Source organism: Leptidea sinapis, chromosome 14, assembly GCF_905404315.1.
Source record: "Leptidea sinapis chromosome 14, ilLepSina1.1, whole genome shotgun sequence".
In the NCBI taxonomy this organism is placed as follows: Eukaryota; Metazoa; Arthropoda; class Insecta; order Lepidoptera; family Pieridae; genus Leptidea; species Leptidea sinapis.
In genome coordinates this window covers 6,507,662-6,525,154 of record NC_066278.1, presented here as the reverse complement: position 1 = coordinate 6,525,154, position 17,493 = coordinate 6,507,662, and the positions used below count along the sequence as shown (strand labels likewise).

Here is a 17,493-nt window from a genome sequence, read left to right as displayed (position 1 = left end):
AAAAATTTCTTGCCACGCACAGATACTTTATGGAATGAATTACCGGCTGTTGTTAATTAATTAAGAATTGTAATGTCACAAACAAATACAAAAACTAAATTGAATACCTATACAAAATACAAAAATTTCGCTCTTCGCTTTTGTGACTATACTTTTTCGTACTTGTAAACAGCTATAAATCGTGTTTTTTCCTATATGAAATCTGAACTCAAATAACAGCCAAATGATGCCAAATATAATGTAACATCCTTCTTGCAAACTCTAGATTATAATAGTACCAAATCCATCATATCTCATAAATACAAATAATAAAAACTCACAAACACAACAACACACATGTACACACAACACACACTCATACACACAAAACACACACACACAACATACACACAAACACACAAACACACATATGTACAAAATTTACGCGAACGCATCCGCATAACAGATGCTAGTTTATATTCAGTTTGTTATCAACAGCAACCAACTTCCTGATCCTCATTTTGTAGTCAGAACTTGTGTTTGTTGCGGACAGAATATCGCGCTTTCTTTGTTTGTTTTACATAATGAAGTGGTTTTTTAAAGTGTTATTGTTGATGTTTAGTGGATATGTGCTTGAATCAACTTATTCGTTTTCTTATCATAGTGAGTAAATTAAAGATTTTATTAGTTGGAGACTTCCTTGCACGGGATCACGGTTAGATTTGTATCACAGGAGCAAAAAGAAGTTAATTAGTTAGTTTTATGGGTACCTCCAAAAAAGCGCTTGCACCTTCCTTAACGCACAGCAACGCTCCTTTGATTCCTCTCGTGTCGCAAGAGAATATTGGCGGATACGAACATAAATAGCATCTTATTAAATCGAGGTGACGAGCTCAATTACCAGCGCTTTATAGTTTCAAAAATCCGAGGCATTTAATTTATCATTAGCTGTACGACTAACTCGTCTCGTCTATCCTTATCTTTTCTATTTTTCTTTCTTTATAATATAATCACAAGTGTCTCTCAGAGTGGTATAACACATTTTGTACTGAGCTTTAAACGGCGAGTCCAAGTAGCCTTTGTAGTCTAATTGTCCGACATAAGTGGGAGGCACCTTTGCATAGGATGTCGGCTAGATTATGGGCACCACAACGGCGCCTATTTCTGCCGTGAAGTAGTAATGTGTAAGCATTACTGTGTTTCGGTCTGAAGGGCGCCGTAGCTAGTGAAATTACAGGGCAAATGAGACTTAATTCTTAAGAAACTTAAAGAAACTTAATTCTTAAGAATTAAGTCTCAAGGTGACGAGCGCAGTTGTAGTGTAACTCAGAATTTTGGGTTTTTCAATAATCCTGAGTGGCACTGTATTGTATCGAGCAGGATGTATTAATTGATTTGTAATTTTCTACATGTGAACGGTAATATCTCATTGGTTTACCTCCTTTTCAAATGTTGCATCATTATCAGTATCTATAAGGTCGAATGTCGTTACAGAAATAATTAAACTCTGAAAGCAATCGCCTTAAGAAATTTATTAAATAGTCTTGGAGCTCGCAAAGTTTGAGATACTCGTGCAAAACTTTCTGTGAAATTGAGCGTTTAACATTTGCTATCGAACTTTATTCATTCAATTAATGATGTTAATTTTTGATTAGTTTTATTAATTTTATATGCCCTTGGTAATAATATCAGAACAAATGAGCATGCACGTTAACAGATGACAATAATCACTGAATAATATTATAAAAACTTATGTCCCCTTGCAACAAAGAAGGAATCACAGAGACACTTACGTTAGAGTTAGCGCTCTTTAAAGATAATCGTATCAGAAAATGAAAAACAGTTGCTTGTTGCTAAATTTACCGCCCACAACATACCACAATAAACTTTCTTTACACTACATCCAAACTAGCTAGAAGCTAGCTTCCTTGGCTGGTGGATCTGGGCAGATACGGCATTTACCAGTGGGAGGCTTCTTTGCACAGGATGCCGGCTAGACAAGGGGTACCACCACGTCGTTTATTTCTTTGTCAGTGTAGACCAGTCTTGTACAGGGGGACATGTCGTTCCTGTACGTGGTGTCTAGCCAGTTGCTAAGGATACAGCGAACGTCCTTGGTGCTGCTCACCAAGGCGTATCACTCCACGAGTACGGCCGCACTGCCAGTTTTAGGAGGGATGCTTCCAGCCGATCTATCGATCAATTGTATCGCGCGGGCAAGATAGAAGCGACCAGCGCCGAAAGGGTAAATCAGGAGCTCGCAATTATGAAGAAGGATATCCACTCCGAGGTGGTCATCATGTGGCAGGAGCCAGGAGCAGGTGGTGATCTCAAATGCTTCCTCCCATGTGTCGGGGATATACTTCTGGCGACGTGGGTGCATCCCGACCATTATAAGTCGCAACTGTTAACGGGGCATGGGATATTTAACGCTAGGCTTAGGGACCTGGGCCTCAAAGGGGACGGCACCTGTCCAAGCTCCCATGGTTCTTTGTTCAGTCAATCTTCACATCGCTATTGGACCTAAAAATTAAACTGTATTCTAAATTTACATAGACTAAATCATTTTAACATCATATTATTACACAAATATCGTTCTATCGTTAAAAATTTTTCAGCGGCCCTTCACTGCAAGGAATACCAGTGCATATATGGATACACTTACAAGACGTACTTCAAAGTTAGCGGACTGCAGAGACGTCGGAATACGTCTGACCCAAGTGTAATATTTGAACTGCATCTCGCTATTCTAGCGGCCAGCAATGGACATATACTTCTATCTACCGTGCCTATGCCGACTGCAAATGACCCTGTTTACGAAATAGGTAACAAAATATTGTTTTAATATTGAGTTTGAGACATGATTTCCATACATATAACATTTTTTTGATTTCTTGTAACTAAATCTAGTAGGCTTCATAAGATACATAATAGCTTTAAGGGTAAATATTTTATAAAAACTTTTATATAATGGGAATAGATTTTGATTATTTTATAGCAATAGCAATGACAGTAGAATAGTATATATTTCATTAAAAAGAGCGCAAAAAAGAATGCTCTGAGAGGTTCTTGCATCGCTTATTCTTTCTCAGAGCGCAATTTTTTTCCGAAGCGGTAGTAGTATCTAGTATATTAGAAATGACATTGCTCCACTTCTCGCTTCTAGTCTAGTTTTTTCTGTTCCGTGTTCTAGTCCACATGAACATTACCTGTAAATATGTTTTATGATATTTATATACTTTTCGTTGATATTCAAAATATAATAAACGTAGTGTTTATTTCCAGTAATTGGCGGTGGAGGCAACAGATTCACAGAACTCAGACGTAACCTGAAAAGAAACGCCAAAGTCTCAAGTAAAACAATCGGAGTGTTGTCGCCGATTGATTTCAGAGATTTTTACATAAAAATTACTGAAGGTATGTTAACGAATATTGAAACTGTACATATTTTTTCTTTACTGCACATATATTACTGTGGAATGTTTGTCTAAATATATAGAAGTCTAGTTTTAAATACCTACTAATTTTATTTTAATAAAGTTCCTATATAGAATTTTCTTTGATTAAGCTAGTGTTACACATTTAAATAAAACACTTTTAAAGGATTAAAACGCGTGTAACTGCTAACTGGTTTACATTACATTTTTGTGTAAAAGTTACATTTTTATTTTATTTTACTTAACCCGATGTTTCAAGACCTTAGCCTGGGACTAGATTGTGATTATTTTATAGCGACTGTACAATATTGTATATTTTTATTGAAATGAGCGCATAAAAAAAGAATGCTGGGAGAGTTTCTTGCGCCGCTCCTTCTCTCTCAGAGCGCCATTTGTTTGCGAAGCGGTAGTAGTATCTAGTAGTATAAGAAATGACATCAATAAGAATTCTAAAGGAATCAATATTGAGAAAATAAATGCCTTTTATGCCTTTATGCCTTATTGTTTTCAGGGAAGTCTGCAGATAAAATGAGTGAAATCATTTCATGTGCAGTCCCCATAGTATTTGTCATAGTTGACGTTATGAAGTTTAGCGCCATTTATTGCCTCGGAGGTGGTATTTGCTGTAGACAGATGGTGTTAACGCCGGATTAACTAAAATAAAATAAAAATTTAACTTTTACGCAAAAATCTAAAGTGTTAATGAAAAAGTGTTGTAAAAATGAAATTTTGTACTTTTTTTTACTAACGCGGTTATCTCACATTTAAATATAGATCATGATTTGATCTTTGTTTGGTGGTGGAAGAAAAAAATATAAATTAAATTATCTTTATCAGCGTAGCATCAGAAAACATTTTCTTTATTTACATTTCCCCTTTGATGTCTCAGTTTTTTTAGCTAAAACACAATTTATGTTTTACCGAAAACATTTCTGTTAAATGTTAAGGGATGGTAACATGAATTCATGTTTTGGGTATATCTGTCATGTTGAATGCATAACATTTTATGAAATATGAAGTTGATAAAATATGTTTCAGATGGTCTAATTGAATTCGGCAGAGAAAACGAGCTCCTCCCGATTCTGAGCTATTTGGACTCGGACCCGATAACAGTGAAATTTTTCAGTTTCGCAGCTTGGAGTGGTGTTGAAGCGAAGTTCCTCTATGATTGCCCAACTAATGTAGAACAGAATCATTCAATTTTTTCCGAAAGTATTAATTTTATTTAAACACTTATTTGACTAACTTGATCAAATATCACAGTATAATAAAACTCTTGCATGTTGTTCACAGAACCACCGGACACAAAGCGTGTTGAAGCAAGATTATCAAACTCGGATAGACTGAAACGGATATTACTTCAGGGAAAGGAACCGTTGTTGCCACCAGAACATCGTATGACGGTCAGCATGCGAATCAAAATCACAAGTGTAGCCTATGATGCATTTGAGTCTAAATTGTCAACGGGAATTGCTTTAGTTTTGGTGAGTTAAAGATACGTTTTCAGGGTTGCACTCTAAAAAGAACCCTTAAATGATCGTTTTGTTATCCGTGTGTCCATCGTCTATCAAAACGATATATTTTTTTATGAAAATAACGGACGAGACGAGCAGGACGTTCAGCTGATCGTAATTGATATGTCCTGTCAATTACAATGCAGTGCCGCTCAGGGTTTTTGAAAAAACCACAATTCTGAGTCACACTACAATTGCGCTCGTCACCTTGAGACGTAAGATGTTAAGTCTCATTTGCCGAGTAATTTCACTAGCTACGGCGTCCTTCAGACCGAAACACAGTAATACTTACACATTATTGCTACACGGCAGAAATAGGTGCCCTTATGGTACCCATTATCTAGCCGGCATCCGGTGCAAAGGAGCCTCCCACTGGATTGGACATTGATTCCTAGTCAAATACTACCATTAAGTTATTTTTTTCAGAAATGGACAGACAACAGCATGGCTTGGAATCCCAGTAAATTTAATGGAACTAGTACAATTTCTCTTCGACAAGGACAAATTTGGACCCCGGAATTTCATGTTTTCAAGTAAAAGCTTCTTAATTAATAAAAAATTGAAATAAAGTAGCTTAAAGTTCTATTTGTTGACCTGCTAAGGCCTCCCTTTATCATGAAATTATTGCCTTTAAATTTAAAATTTTAGTGATTTCTAATAAAATCATTATCAGGGGTGGTCTACAATATATACTTATTATACCATTGATATAAAAAATACGGGTTAGACTCCGGGAGTGGTGAAAACTTGAAACATTAACGTTGTGCATTTTTGAATATTTTGGAATGGTTAAGGAAAAATTTCGCATAAATTTGCTTGCGCGAATGCTTTATTTATCAGATTAAAAGTACTAGCATTTATGTGGTTAAATACAATATTCAATTATTATGCTATCGCACATATTAATGACAATTTATATTACATAAAAAATTTAACACTTCAGAACTATTACAATTATTCTACATTAAAAGGTAAATCTCTTAGAACAACAACTTTCATCCATAATTTCAACGACTGTCTTATGATGTTTCGATCAGGCCACGTGTGCTGACGCGAGTTTTATATTTTATACTCATCCCAAGAAAAGTGGTCAACGCTGCTAAAGAAGTTTTCACTTCAAAATATATTTATAATTATTACTATCAATAGATCAAAAAATACATTGTACACTATTAATTTATGTCAAGGTAAGAAATTAATACACAGCAAGTTAACTCAATGATATCTAATTAATTATTAATAAATTTAATGGATCTTAACTATTAAAGGGTTAACCTTGAGTCAAAACTCATTTTCTTATTATAAAAACATAAACTTTTTAATTACTTAGATTAACCATAAGTTAAATTGAAGCATCACTTCAATAAAGTACGCAAGTTACGATTAAACTACAAACACTTTCATAACGTAATGGTTTGAAGAATTAACCTTTACTTTGCCTAAAGACTCATATCAGATTAACACGGTTATGGAGGTCAGTTTACCATTAAGGTCATCCCTTCAACCCATCTGAAAAACAAAATTGATTACTGTTTAAATACATACCTACATAACTTACATCACGTATTATAGTTTAATTACATTGTATGCGAAAAATGATGCAATGCAATTTATAATGGAAATTTTAGTATAGTATCCCTACTAATATTATAAATGTGAATGTCAGTTTGTTTGTTACGCTTTCACGCCTTAACCACTGCACCGGTTTTGATGAAATTAAGTACATAGATAGACACGAGCTTGTGAAAGGACATAGGCTACCTTTTATGGCAAATAAAGTCTTGGTGGGGTTAAAATAAAGGCGGAAGTTCATCATTATCAAAGATAGCACCATGAAACTTTATATTTAGGCACTTGATAAAAATAAATAAATGTTTGTTCTTGCGTTTTTAAAATGTACACCTGTGTGGGGATGAAAAAGGGGACGAAAGTTCTAAAGTTTGTAGCTTATAAAAATGTATTAACCACAGCAGATTCTATGTGTATTATTTGCAAAGTGAGAATATTAAAAAAATAAACATTGCTGCCCAAAGTATCTATTGCATTCGGACGACGTCGAAAGTAAAAGCTAGTGGTATATAATTGTAACAGAATTTAAAACGTAGACTGAGTTTGTATTCTATCATTATTAAGTATTATTATTATTAGCATCTGTTAATTAAATCAGCCAACAGCACTATATTATTACTTTATCCTGCAAATAAAAATGTTTTGATTTGATTTGATTTGTCATTTACAGTTCAGACTCCCCGGGAATGATTGAGGCAAAGAGCCCTGAGATGATAACGATGGTAAACAGCGGTGAAGCAACGTTTCATCTGCAGACTGTGGTTCATACTTGGTGCTATGATTATAATACCACATATACCAGGTAAATATTACTTCCCAAACCGTTGGACGTTCAATAAGTGAATATCCTATTTTGAATAAAAATATTTGAATTTGAATGAAGCGGTGTTGTGCGGTTTTTTTTAGATAACACGCAAATTTGACTCGCCTATGAGATAAATTAATCAAGGTTCAGCGTTACCAATTCCATGACCTTCTCAAGAGAAGACTCGATAGGAGACACAAGTTTCTTCCGGTACTCTCTCTTTCTCGAGAGAGACCAACATGGCTTGTTTAAACAGCATCTCCAGCACTGTCCCCTGCATAACAATGCATGTTGAAGGTGATCAACTTATTGATATGCAGAAGAAACAGGGTAGGAGATAGCACTCAGCCTTATGGAACTCCAGTAGGTTTTGGTTTCGAGCAATAACCGTGAACAACGACCTGCACTATATAATATGAGCTTGTAAAAGCTGTAATTTTTTACATACGTTTTCAATACCGTATCTCTAGTTACGGATATATTGCTATCACCGTTTAATGACAAGATTTTATCTATCCATAGCTATATCCAATATAGTTATATTATTAGTTATAGTCAAATGCTCTCTGTCGATAGGTTATTGAAATGTAAGTAAGCGTAGAAGAATAGATTTGTCTACCTCTAGTTAGTTAAACTAAGGATAGAAAGGTTATTGAAAACGGCCGTAAGTCAGTCTTAATGTGCCTCAAGGTAGCGGATTTAATTATTTCTATTTGTTGCTGTCTCCTTTAGCTTTTGCTAATTTAATGAATTCAATAGCATCTAGAATTTAATCTCTCTTATCACTCATCTCTTAGGAATTGATAGATCAGAATAAATATATCAATTTCATACAAACTTATTGATATTTTGCGTAATATATTTATTGATGTACATAGATGGCCTCGAGATGTGTACGAGTGTTCAATCGTGATACAACCGTGGGAGGCACATGATAAAATAGACATACAAAAGTTAACTGGTGATCAAGAAATAAATGCTGTAAGTGTTGAACAAATTAAACTTTCTTGTTGAAGTACACGTCTTTATCTAGATAATATGTGTGATCATCAATTTCCTGTTTTCAAAGAAGGTTTTTACGAAGTTATGCACAATATTGATAGAATTGTACACCGACATCAACCAAACAATAGACTTGTAGGTACTTATATATTTTTAGTTTTGTTGTGTGTTGTTACTCGAATAATTTTGGGTGGCAGAAATTCGTATTAAATTAATTTCATTGGAGCGATAAACTATTGTTCCTATGTATATTCCTTTTAATCTCTTAATTATTTAATTGACCACCTTACAACCTATGGATTCTACGTGGTCGCCATACGAGGTCTTTACTGCCCCAACGGCCATCTGTCCGTCGAACTATGTGCACTGCCCACTCTCACTTCAGTTTCACAATCAATTGTTGGGCTATTTCGGTAACTTTATTTTTGGAAGTACGTCGAGACAAATTATAGAAGACGAATCCACAATCGGATGTCTCGCGTAAACCGAAGAAAATCCAATGAAAAATTACAGTTTGCAGATGTAGATGAAGTGTTTCAAGGTGCTTGGGAGCTGGAAAAGAGAGAGTACGTCGTTCTTGGAGACGTGTGGAACAGCATCTACCCAACAGCGAGCAATAAAACTCATCAAAGCGACCGATACATCATCAAGATAAATATTAAAAGACATGCCACTGCGTATAATATAGCGTTTTATACACCTTTACTGAGTAAGTTAAACAGGATGAAAATAAAAACAGTTTTTTAAAATTAATTTCATACCTTATAGATTAATTTACAGTACTAATATTAACAATGTACCAAAAAAATTCAAGGGTCATGATTCAATTTTGGCGGTAGTACATCATCGATTTCATTACAATTACTGTTTATGTTCGGTCATTGCAAGGTTTGGTTTAAAGTGGTTGTAGTAGAGGGTAGTCAGAAGGAAGACTTCTGACTACCTTCGTCTTCTTTTTAACGTAATGGCGGATATCTCGCGCCAAGCCATTGTGTTACTCTTGTCCGTGACAACTGTGTGCCCTGCACCTCCGAGGAAACCAAAGTACAGCAATTAAGTGGGAGTTCCAGTAAACTTCCAAAGTAGAAAATTTCTGTTTACCATTGCCTGTTTAGCATTGACCGACAGGTTTTCATTCGAATCACCAATTTTTTATTATTACCTATCTATACAGTCCATTCGGGTTATCGTACAGTTTATATTATATTAATATTTTCGTTATTGTGAATATTGTTAATTATTTTGTTTTCAGTATTAATGACATTCGTGCTGTTATCATTCTACAGCGAGCCAGTGTGTTTGAGTCGTATTTGGTTCTACTCGTGCTGTAGCATCATTATATGTATTGGCATGTGCTTTATCGATAATCTAGTTCCCAGCCATACAATACCTACTGTTCGTAAGTTTTTGTTTTATATTTTTTAAACATTATATTAAACCTCGCCGAAAATACAAAAATATGTCTGTTGATACGGTAGCTATCAAACTACAATTAATGATTACTTATTGACCAATATTAAGGAATACATACTTTTACAAGAGGGGGCAAAAGGGCAAGAGGTTAACGTGATGGGAAGGGGTAAGGCAACAGACCATAAACATTCGCAACACCAGGGGTCAAGAGATGCGTTGCCGGCCTTTGAATTGGGAGTACCCCGCTTCAGAGAGACCTCCAGTCTCTAGATTATAACGGTTCGAGGAAATGGACTCTGACCTATAATTTAACCTTAGGTGTATAATTTAACCTTACTATACCGTCTGTATGTCTTGCAATAAGAGAAATTGCTGTAGCATTGCCGGCCTTTGAGTAGATGTTATAATATTTCATAGGCATGTTTTTTTCAATAGCACGGAAAACCCAACCTTGTTTATATCCAAAAAAGATTTAATTTAACTTACTGTATATATATTTCAGTTCTTTTGTATACTGTGCTACTGTGTGGTGTATTATTGGCGCTTTTGATCCAGACGATACTGATGACGTCAGTAGGTAAAGTTTTCTCCAATAATAGTCTAGTGCAGAAGCTTCTTAGAGCACAATATGTTCGTTACATATTTGGATTACCTGTTTTAAAGGTAAGTTGGTTTTTATCAAAATAAAATGTCTACTGTAACATATCATAAAACGACCTTATACGTAGCAAAATGACCACGTAATGTTTAAACCTCGTTTTCATCGTACTTCTTTATATTATTTTCTAGTGCAAAAATATTCAGCATAGCCGGACTTTTATGGTATTTAAGCACTCTCACACTCGCGTGTTTTTTTATTCATTCACATAACGTTAAAAATTTCACGATTATGAAACTATCATGTTTATTTTCTGAAGAAGAGAATTTCCGAAGAAAGGAATCTTATCTCAACTAAAGTAAGCTCGCGTGTTTTTTTTATTCATTCATTCATATTTCGTTTACAATTCCTTTAGTTTCATATTTATTGTAAATAAAAGTAAATCTGAGGACTTATTACGAATCAAAATTAGGCATAAAAAATTGTTTATATATTTCCGATGTTTCATTTACTTAGGGGTTATTTTTCGCTACTCGACGTCTACTGAGCGTATTTTGAGCGAGAGGTTCAAATCAAATGCGGCACTCGAACCCGCGACTTCTCGGGCTACGTCCGAGAGTTGAACAAGATATACCAAAACTTACGACCCATGCATACTCGAGCGGTTGGATCGGTAGGGAAGAGCGCTCGGACGGAACCCGAGAGGTCGCGGGTTCGAGTCCCGCATCGCCCATAAATTTTGGTAACAAATTTAATTTGTATAATTAATCCCAGAAGTGAGGGATATCAAATTGTTTAAAAATAATTTTTCAATTTATTTTTACCTAAGGAAGTTAGAAAGGGTGAATTTAGATTTATAAAATGTAATTTTCAAATATAATTTTGAATAACAATGTTTTTTTAATGAAAATAAGGGACGAGACGTTCAGCTTATGGTAATTGATACGCCCTGCCCAACACAATTCGGAGCGGCACTACAGTGGTGCTCGTCACTTTGAGACATAAGACGTTAAGTCTCATTTACCCAGTAATTTCACTTGTTTGAATGTTTGAATTTGAATTGAAATATTGTTTAAGGCGTGCAGAATCTACGAGACAATAAACGAAGGATTTTCAAGGCGCGATGATGAGGACACTGAATCGGATTTAGTATCTTCAAGGAACGAGGATTTGAATGACGAAACAGCGGAACACTCGAGTTGCAAGGATTTAGCTATTGTGTTCGACAAGACTATGTTCGTTGTTTACTCTATTACGTTTGCGGTTATGTTGGGCTTACATTTTTGAAAATAAAGACTATATCATGATATAACATTTGTTTTTTTATTAACACTGTCAATATTTAACGGGATACTAACAACCAGGGATTTATGAGCTACCCCCTACTTGAACAATTGCGCTCGTCACCTTGAGACATAAGATTTTAAGTCTCATTTGCCAGTAATTTCACTAGCTAAGGCGCCCTTCAGACAGAAATACCATAATGCTTAAACATTACTGCTTCACGGCTGAAATAGACGCCGTTTTGATACCCATAATCTAGCCGGCATCCTGTGCAAAGGAGCTTCCCACTGGTACGTACAGAACAAACCATATTACCACTTCGCTCTCTAACTGTCAACTTGTCAGTTTGTCCGTCCGTCTAGTTAGTTACTTTCTGTTATGAACGCGTGGAGCTATTAACTTCAAAATATTAAGATTAAAAAAAAGCTGGAGATCATAAAAATGAAGAAGGCCTCACGAGTAAAGAAAAAAGACTGACAGGTTTGTTTTTATAAATATAATTTTTGATAATACAACACTAGCTTAATGGCGTTTTATAAACAGTTTTATTACTAAACAGCGCATTTTGTATTTTTGGACTTATGCTGTACGTATTTTTAGTAGCAATAGGTATATATTTATTTCCAATTAATCTATTTATGATATTACAAAATGAAAAATGTTAAAATTACTTCTTTAGAGCTCTTGCTTTTTTTTGGTTAATGTTTTGCTAAATAATAAAATAACTACTGTTAAAGCTAAAATGAAACTTGTATGTACTTTTTTAGTATCTATGATCAGAAGATAATGTTTCTGGAATTGAAATTTTAAATTCAATTTTGTTAATATCTTATGTCTATACCTAGTCAAATATAAAATACAAATTATAGTCGCTTTATCATTTATCTGATTCTTACTCAAAAGCAAGAATGCAAACAAATAAAAAATCTGTTAATCTCATCGCTACCACTCGGGATAATTTTCATGGCTACTTTTGTCTCCAAAATTGATAGCGGTTAGCAAACTTGAGACATAAGTTGAGGTAAGTCTCATTTGCCCAGTAATTTCACTAGCTGCGGCGCCCTTAAGAACGTAACACAATAATGTTTACACGTTACTGCTTCACGGCAGAAATACGAGCGCCGTTATGGTACCCATAATCTAGCCGGCCTCCTGTGCAAAGGAGCCTCCCACTGGTGAATGGTTTTTTGCGTCAAATACAGTCCAAACTCTCTAGATCTTATATTTATGGCAGTATTTTCTACTTGGCTAATTTAAATCAGCATGCCAAAAAGTTTCCTTTAAAATAAAAGAAGTCCTTAATTAAAAATCATTCATAATAATATTTTCGAATATTAACATTCAGCTCTCAAATACGTTCGTGTTTGATTACCTAAACGCCACTTTCACCTTTGAACCTAAGCCATCCAATTTAAAACTTAGCTTACAGGTGTCGACTAGTTTACAACTCCTAAAAACCGGACGCAGAAATGTTTAAAACTCGTTTAGAGGCTGAATGCCGAAATTTGAACATTTAACATATTCGAACGCTTTCTATCACTATCGGAAAAAAAAAATTTTGGACGATGATCTATGCAATTGATGATGATATTAATTGTTGTATAAAAAAATATTTTATTTTATACATTGTCATTAATAGGCGATGCCGCTATTATGTTTAATTTAAATTCAGCGCCGAACATAGACCATTACCGCGCGGAGGAATTTAAATTAAAAATAATATAGGTACAGTTTTGAAACTGAGAACTTTTCTGTTCTCTCTAAATTAATAATTAAATTTCTCGTGTCTGAGGATCTTTTCTCAAAATTTCCTTAATTTGTAGATGGTATTTAGCATTTTGTTCTTAACATAACAAAATGCTAAATACCATCTATTTATCTTAATTTGATCGTAACACTTGAAATTTATTTTATCTTTCAGATATATTAGACGCCATTCCGAATCAAATGAGCTATCGCTTATGTTTTTGGCAATTGAAATCTATATATAAAAATAAATTGCTGTTCGTTAGTCTCGCTAAAACTTGAGAACGGCTGGATCGATTTGGCTAATTTTGGTCTTGAATTATTTGTGGAAGTCCAGAGAAGGTTTAAAAGGTGAATAAATATGAAAATGTTCGGAATTAAATAAAAACAACAATTTTGTTTTTCGTTTGAAGTGTCCCCCGTCGTTAACAAATCAAGTCGAAAGAATAGTTTAAAATTAATTATTAATTAGAATCTTTATATCGTTTGAACTTTCTGCGGAGGTAAACAAAACACTTAATTTTAGCTACCTATAGTTGGTAAATTTTATGTACGATTTAATATTTTGTAGGTCTCAGAATCGGTCGTCATCTATTTTTTATACCCCAAAAATTTTAATTTTTTTCTTATTACTTTATATGGCAATACAACGTTTGCTTGGTCAGCTAGTCTTTAGTAAAAATTGATTACAGTATTTATAGATTCACTTTCCTTTTCTATCTTGCTGTATCTTCGTTAGATATGTTCTTCTCTCTTGCACAATTTGTTTATCTATACACTAGTATATTGTAAGTCTTAGGTATGAAGTCTGATATAATGCGTCTAAGTTCAGAAGATTAGATGGAATACCCGACAACGAACACTGTCATCCATTATTAATTTTTAATGGAATTGAGATGAGCTCGACACTTGATATCCATTGACTTTTTAAAGTTTAATTACTTGCGAGTTGTTTACGGCTACAAAGAATATATAACGGACTTCATCTTTGAATACGTTGCATACAAATTAATCAATTAAGATTCCTCATACATTTTCTTCTAAATTTCATTAAGGAACTCAATCTCAAACTCATAAGTTATTTATTCATGCAAGCCAATAAAAGTCAACGTTTGTACACACGTACATATGGATTTCAAGAAAATAAATCTACCACAATGGCCGCAAAGTTAAAAATCAAATACCTCAAGGCAGTCTTAGGACCATAATTATTTTTACTATATATCAACCACCTACCCGATATTACAGAATAAAAGTGTGTTATATGCTGATTACATTACCATAATAATTATTCTTGACTTAAATTCAAAAACACCATACGACTGGGTTTAAAATGACAAAATCATTAAAGTCGGTAATGGTTAAAAGCACCAGACTGTAGAGCTGCATTGTTAAAGAGAATGGTTCTTAAATTCATAAAATTCTACAATCGCATCCCAAATATAATAAGAGAAGTGTCGTGAAATAATACTTTCTCATATAAGCTAAACAGCTTATATTCATAAGCAGTTTTTGCCAAGGTATTTTTGTATTAGACGAATATTTTCAATTGAGGAATTGACATATTATTTTTTTTGTAATACCTATATGAAATGTTAAAATATTAAACATTTATATTGATATTAAAATAGAAAGGCTTTAATATGTCTACTTTGCATAATTTGCACGCCATAATTTTGGCAAGCAAGTATATATATACTTTATAAATAAAATTTATGGAATATCATTTAACCATGCTTATGCGAATAAAAACGTTGACCTTAACTTTGAGAATATACATTTTCCTTTCCAACTTAATAACATCAACGAGTTCGCTACTCTGTAAGTATGATGCGTTATGACATAAATTTTATTATAATTATTGTGATCTCATTCCATCACTTTAAAAATGGCCAACAGAACATTATTACTTGCATTATTAATGCAATTTTTATACATAAGAGTCAAACGGGCAAGAGTATCACGTGATGGGAAGGAGTGAGTAAATATAAAAGTTCTTGTAGTTTGCTGTAACTTTGATTGAAGTTTTAATAATGTGTATTTAGAAAAAACTACTAACTAGATCTCGTTCAAACCACTTTCCGGTGGAAGTTTGCATGGTACATTTCAATCATATACTTTTTTTAGTTATATCATTATCTTATTTCAGAAGTTACAGGGGGAGAGGACACATTTTATCATTTTGGAAGGGTCTCTCGCGCAAACTATTCAATTTAGGAAAAAATGATATAAAAAACCTTAATATCATTTGAAGACCTTTCCATATTGTATATACTCCACACGTAGGGGATTGATGAACTGAAACTCATAATTTAGAGTTTCAGTTTTAAATAAACTAAATAACTAAAATCTCAATGCAGCTTACAGAATACATCTACTTACCAAGTTTCAACAGTAAATTTCTTATACTTTCGGAAAAAAGTGGCTGTGACATACGGGTGGACAGAGAGACAGGCTACGCAACCCTAAAAATTACACACTCCACCAATACAAATAATATTATAACAAATAACAGCCATCATGAACTGAGCTCAATTTAATGGGTTACATATTTCGTGAATATGGTTGTAATAGTTACTATGGATACAAATCTGAGAGATAAATCAATAACTTCTCTGTTATAACTTTAATCTGTTCTCGAGTTGACGAGTGGATCAGCCATCAACCCTGGTTCACATATTAGATGGGTGCAGATGCCATTGTATACGACGCCGCCGCAAGCAATTACAGTTGAACATGACAACTGACAAGCCATGTTATGCCAAGTATTAGCACCCAACCAATTAGATCAAAGTATAAATAATGTTATGACATATCTATGTGGATCTCCACTGACGTACTATATACATATAGACAAATCACGTCGTATAAAAACAAAGCTGAAATATGGAACAGGCCACAAAATCACACCATGATAATCTTAAACTGCTGTATCGATACATTGCCGCACTTACCCCAGATGTTAAAATATTCTTGGTCAGTAAGCAGCAATGTAAAACAACTGAATTTATAACCCGATTAGGACAGTGGTAGAGCAAGAGCCCGTGAACCCCAGACTTTCGTTAATTTATAAAAGCTGAATGTTTGTCAGCGCATACAACACAGGTAAGAACGACGGCCAAATATGAAGTTTGGAGTACAGTGCCTTTGGCAGGTAAAAGGTGTATGTAATACCGATCTAAATTCATTAATAATAAAGTCTGATTTTCTGGTTTCTGGTACCTCTAGAATATTATTACAAATCATGTCATTAATTGCAAGACAGTATACATCGTGGCAACCCCTTGCCAGACACCCTTGATGTTCATTAAATTATACATCTACTATATTATAATACTTGGATAATAATTAGTTGATGTTTCCTCTTAGCCGGACATTTTTGATAGTTCCTAAAAATCAAATAAATTGTTTGATAGAAGCTTCACCTACACCTGTGTTGGTAGTATGCACTGACAAACTTTCAGCTTTTATAAAATAACGAAGGTCTGGGGTTCACAGGCTCTTTGACCATGACAGTTAAAGCCATGACGATTAAGGCGAGAAGTGTGCTTACATTGTCTTTAAGCACACTTTTGCCAATCCGCTACGTATGATCGTCGGACAACACAAACAAAAATTTTGGTTACTCATGTCATTCAACTGAGAGCTCTGATAATAATTTAGACTGTTCACACTAGCGTAAAGTAGTGTGGTCTTTGGCATTCAATAGCTGAAATGAATTCTAATCACTTTAGTGCGTTTAAAATTTGCGAATGAGCACTCTATGTATTAAAACTCATTGCAGTAAGAAATAATAGATTAAATTTATATTTGTACTACAGTTAACACTGACCTCTTCTATATAACACTGGACTGGCGGCTGTTAAAGTGCTTTTGTGCCTATTTGATATTCGCCATTTTGGCGTCTGTGTCTGCGGTACTAAAACTAGTGATGACAAGCTCAGCTCAGCTCGGAAAACGAACAAAATTAATTTAAATGCAAAAATACTTCAGAGTTTTTTACATTCCTTCAGCGCCATAATATTATGCGTCAATATTAGTTCTCTGGACGCTCGCGAGTGGCGCAGGCGAATAGGCACAAAAAATTTGCTGTCAAACATATGGAACAGCCTGTCCAGTAGTATTTATACAGGTCAGCGACAATTA

The 17,493-nt window shown here is 34.3% G+C and overlaps 1 protein-coding gene across 2 annotated transcripts; it reads left to right on the top strand.

Moving 5' to 3' along the window:
• The first annotated feature begins 506 nt into the window (after positions 1–506).
• On the top strand, positions 507–11,629 carry LOC126968119 (neuronal acetylcholine receptor subunit alpha-5-like). Of its 2 annotated transcripts, none has more exons than XM_050812934.1 (12): positions 507–642; positions 2,598–2,804; positions 3,265–3,396; positions 4,455–4,628; positions 4,710–4,900; positions 5,357–5,463; positions 7,170–7,301; positions 8,183–8,285; positions 8,820–9,015; positions 9,559–9,705; positions 10,222–10,296; positions 11,395–11,629. In XM_050812934.1, the coding sequence occupies exons 1-12, from the start codon at positions 564–566 to the stop codon at positions 11,442–11,444; spliced, it is 1,593 nt and encodes a 530-aa protein (XP_050668891.1). In that variant the 5' UTR covers positions 507–563; the 3' UTR covers positions 11,445–11,629. The 2 variants fall into 2 exon arrangements, with proteins under 2 accessions (XP_050668891.1, XP_050668890.1); XM_050812933.1 differs by having other exon boundaries at positions 10,222–10,382.
• Positions 11,630–17,493: the final 5,864 nt, after the last annotated feature.

Excerpts from the sequence above, each read along its gene's own strand:
- LOC126968119 (XM_050812933.1), top strand. The coding sequence starts at position 564 with ATGAAGTGGTTTTTTAAAGTGTTATTGTTGATGTTTAGTGGATATGTG. Across the intron at positions 7,302-8,182 it reads TATAATACCACATATACCAG|ATGGCCTCGAGATGTGTACG; the intron begins GTAAATATTACT and ends TGATGTACATAG. Across the intron at positions 9,706-10,221 it reads CCATACAATACCTACTGTTC|TTCTTTTGTATACTGTGCTA; the intron begins GTAAGTTTTTGT and ends TATATATTTCAG.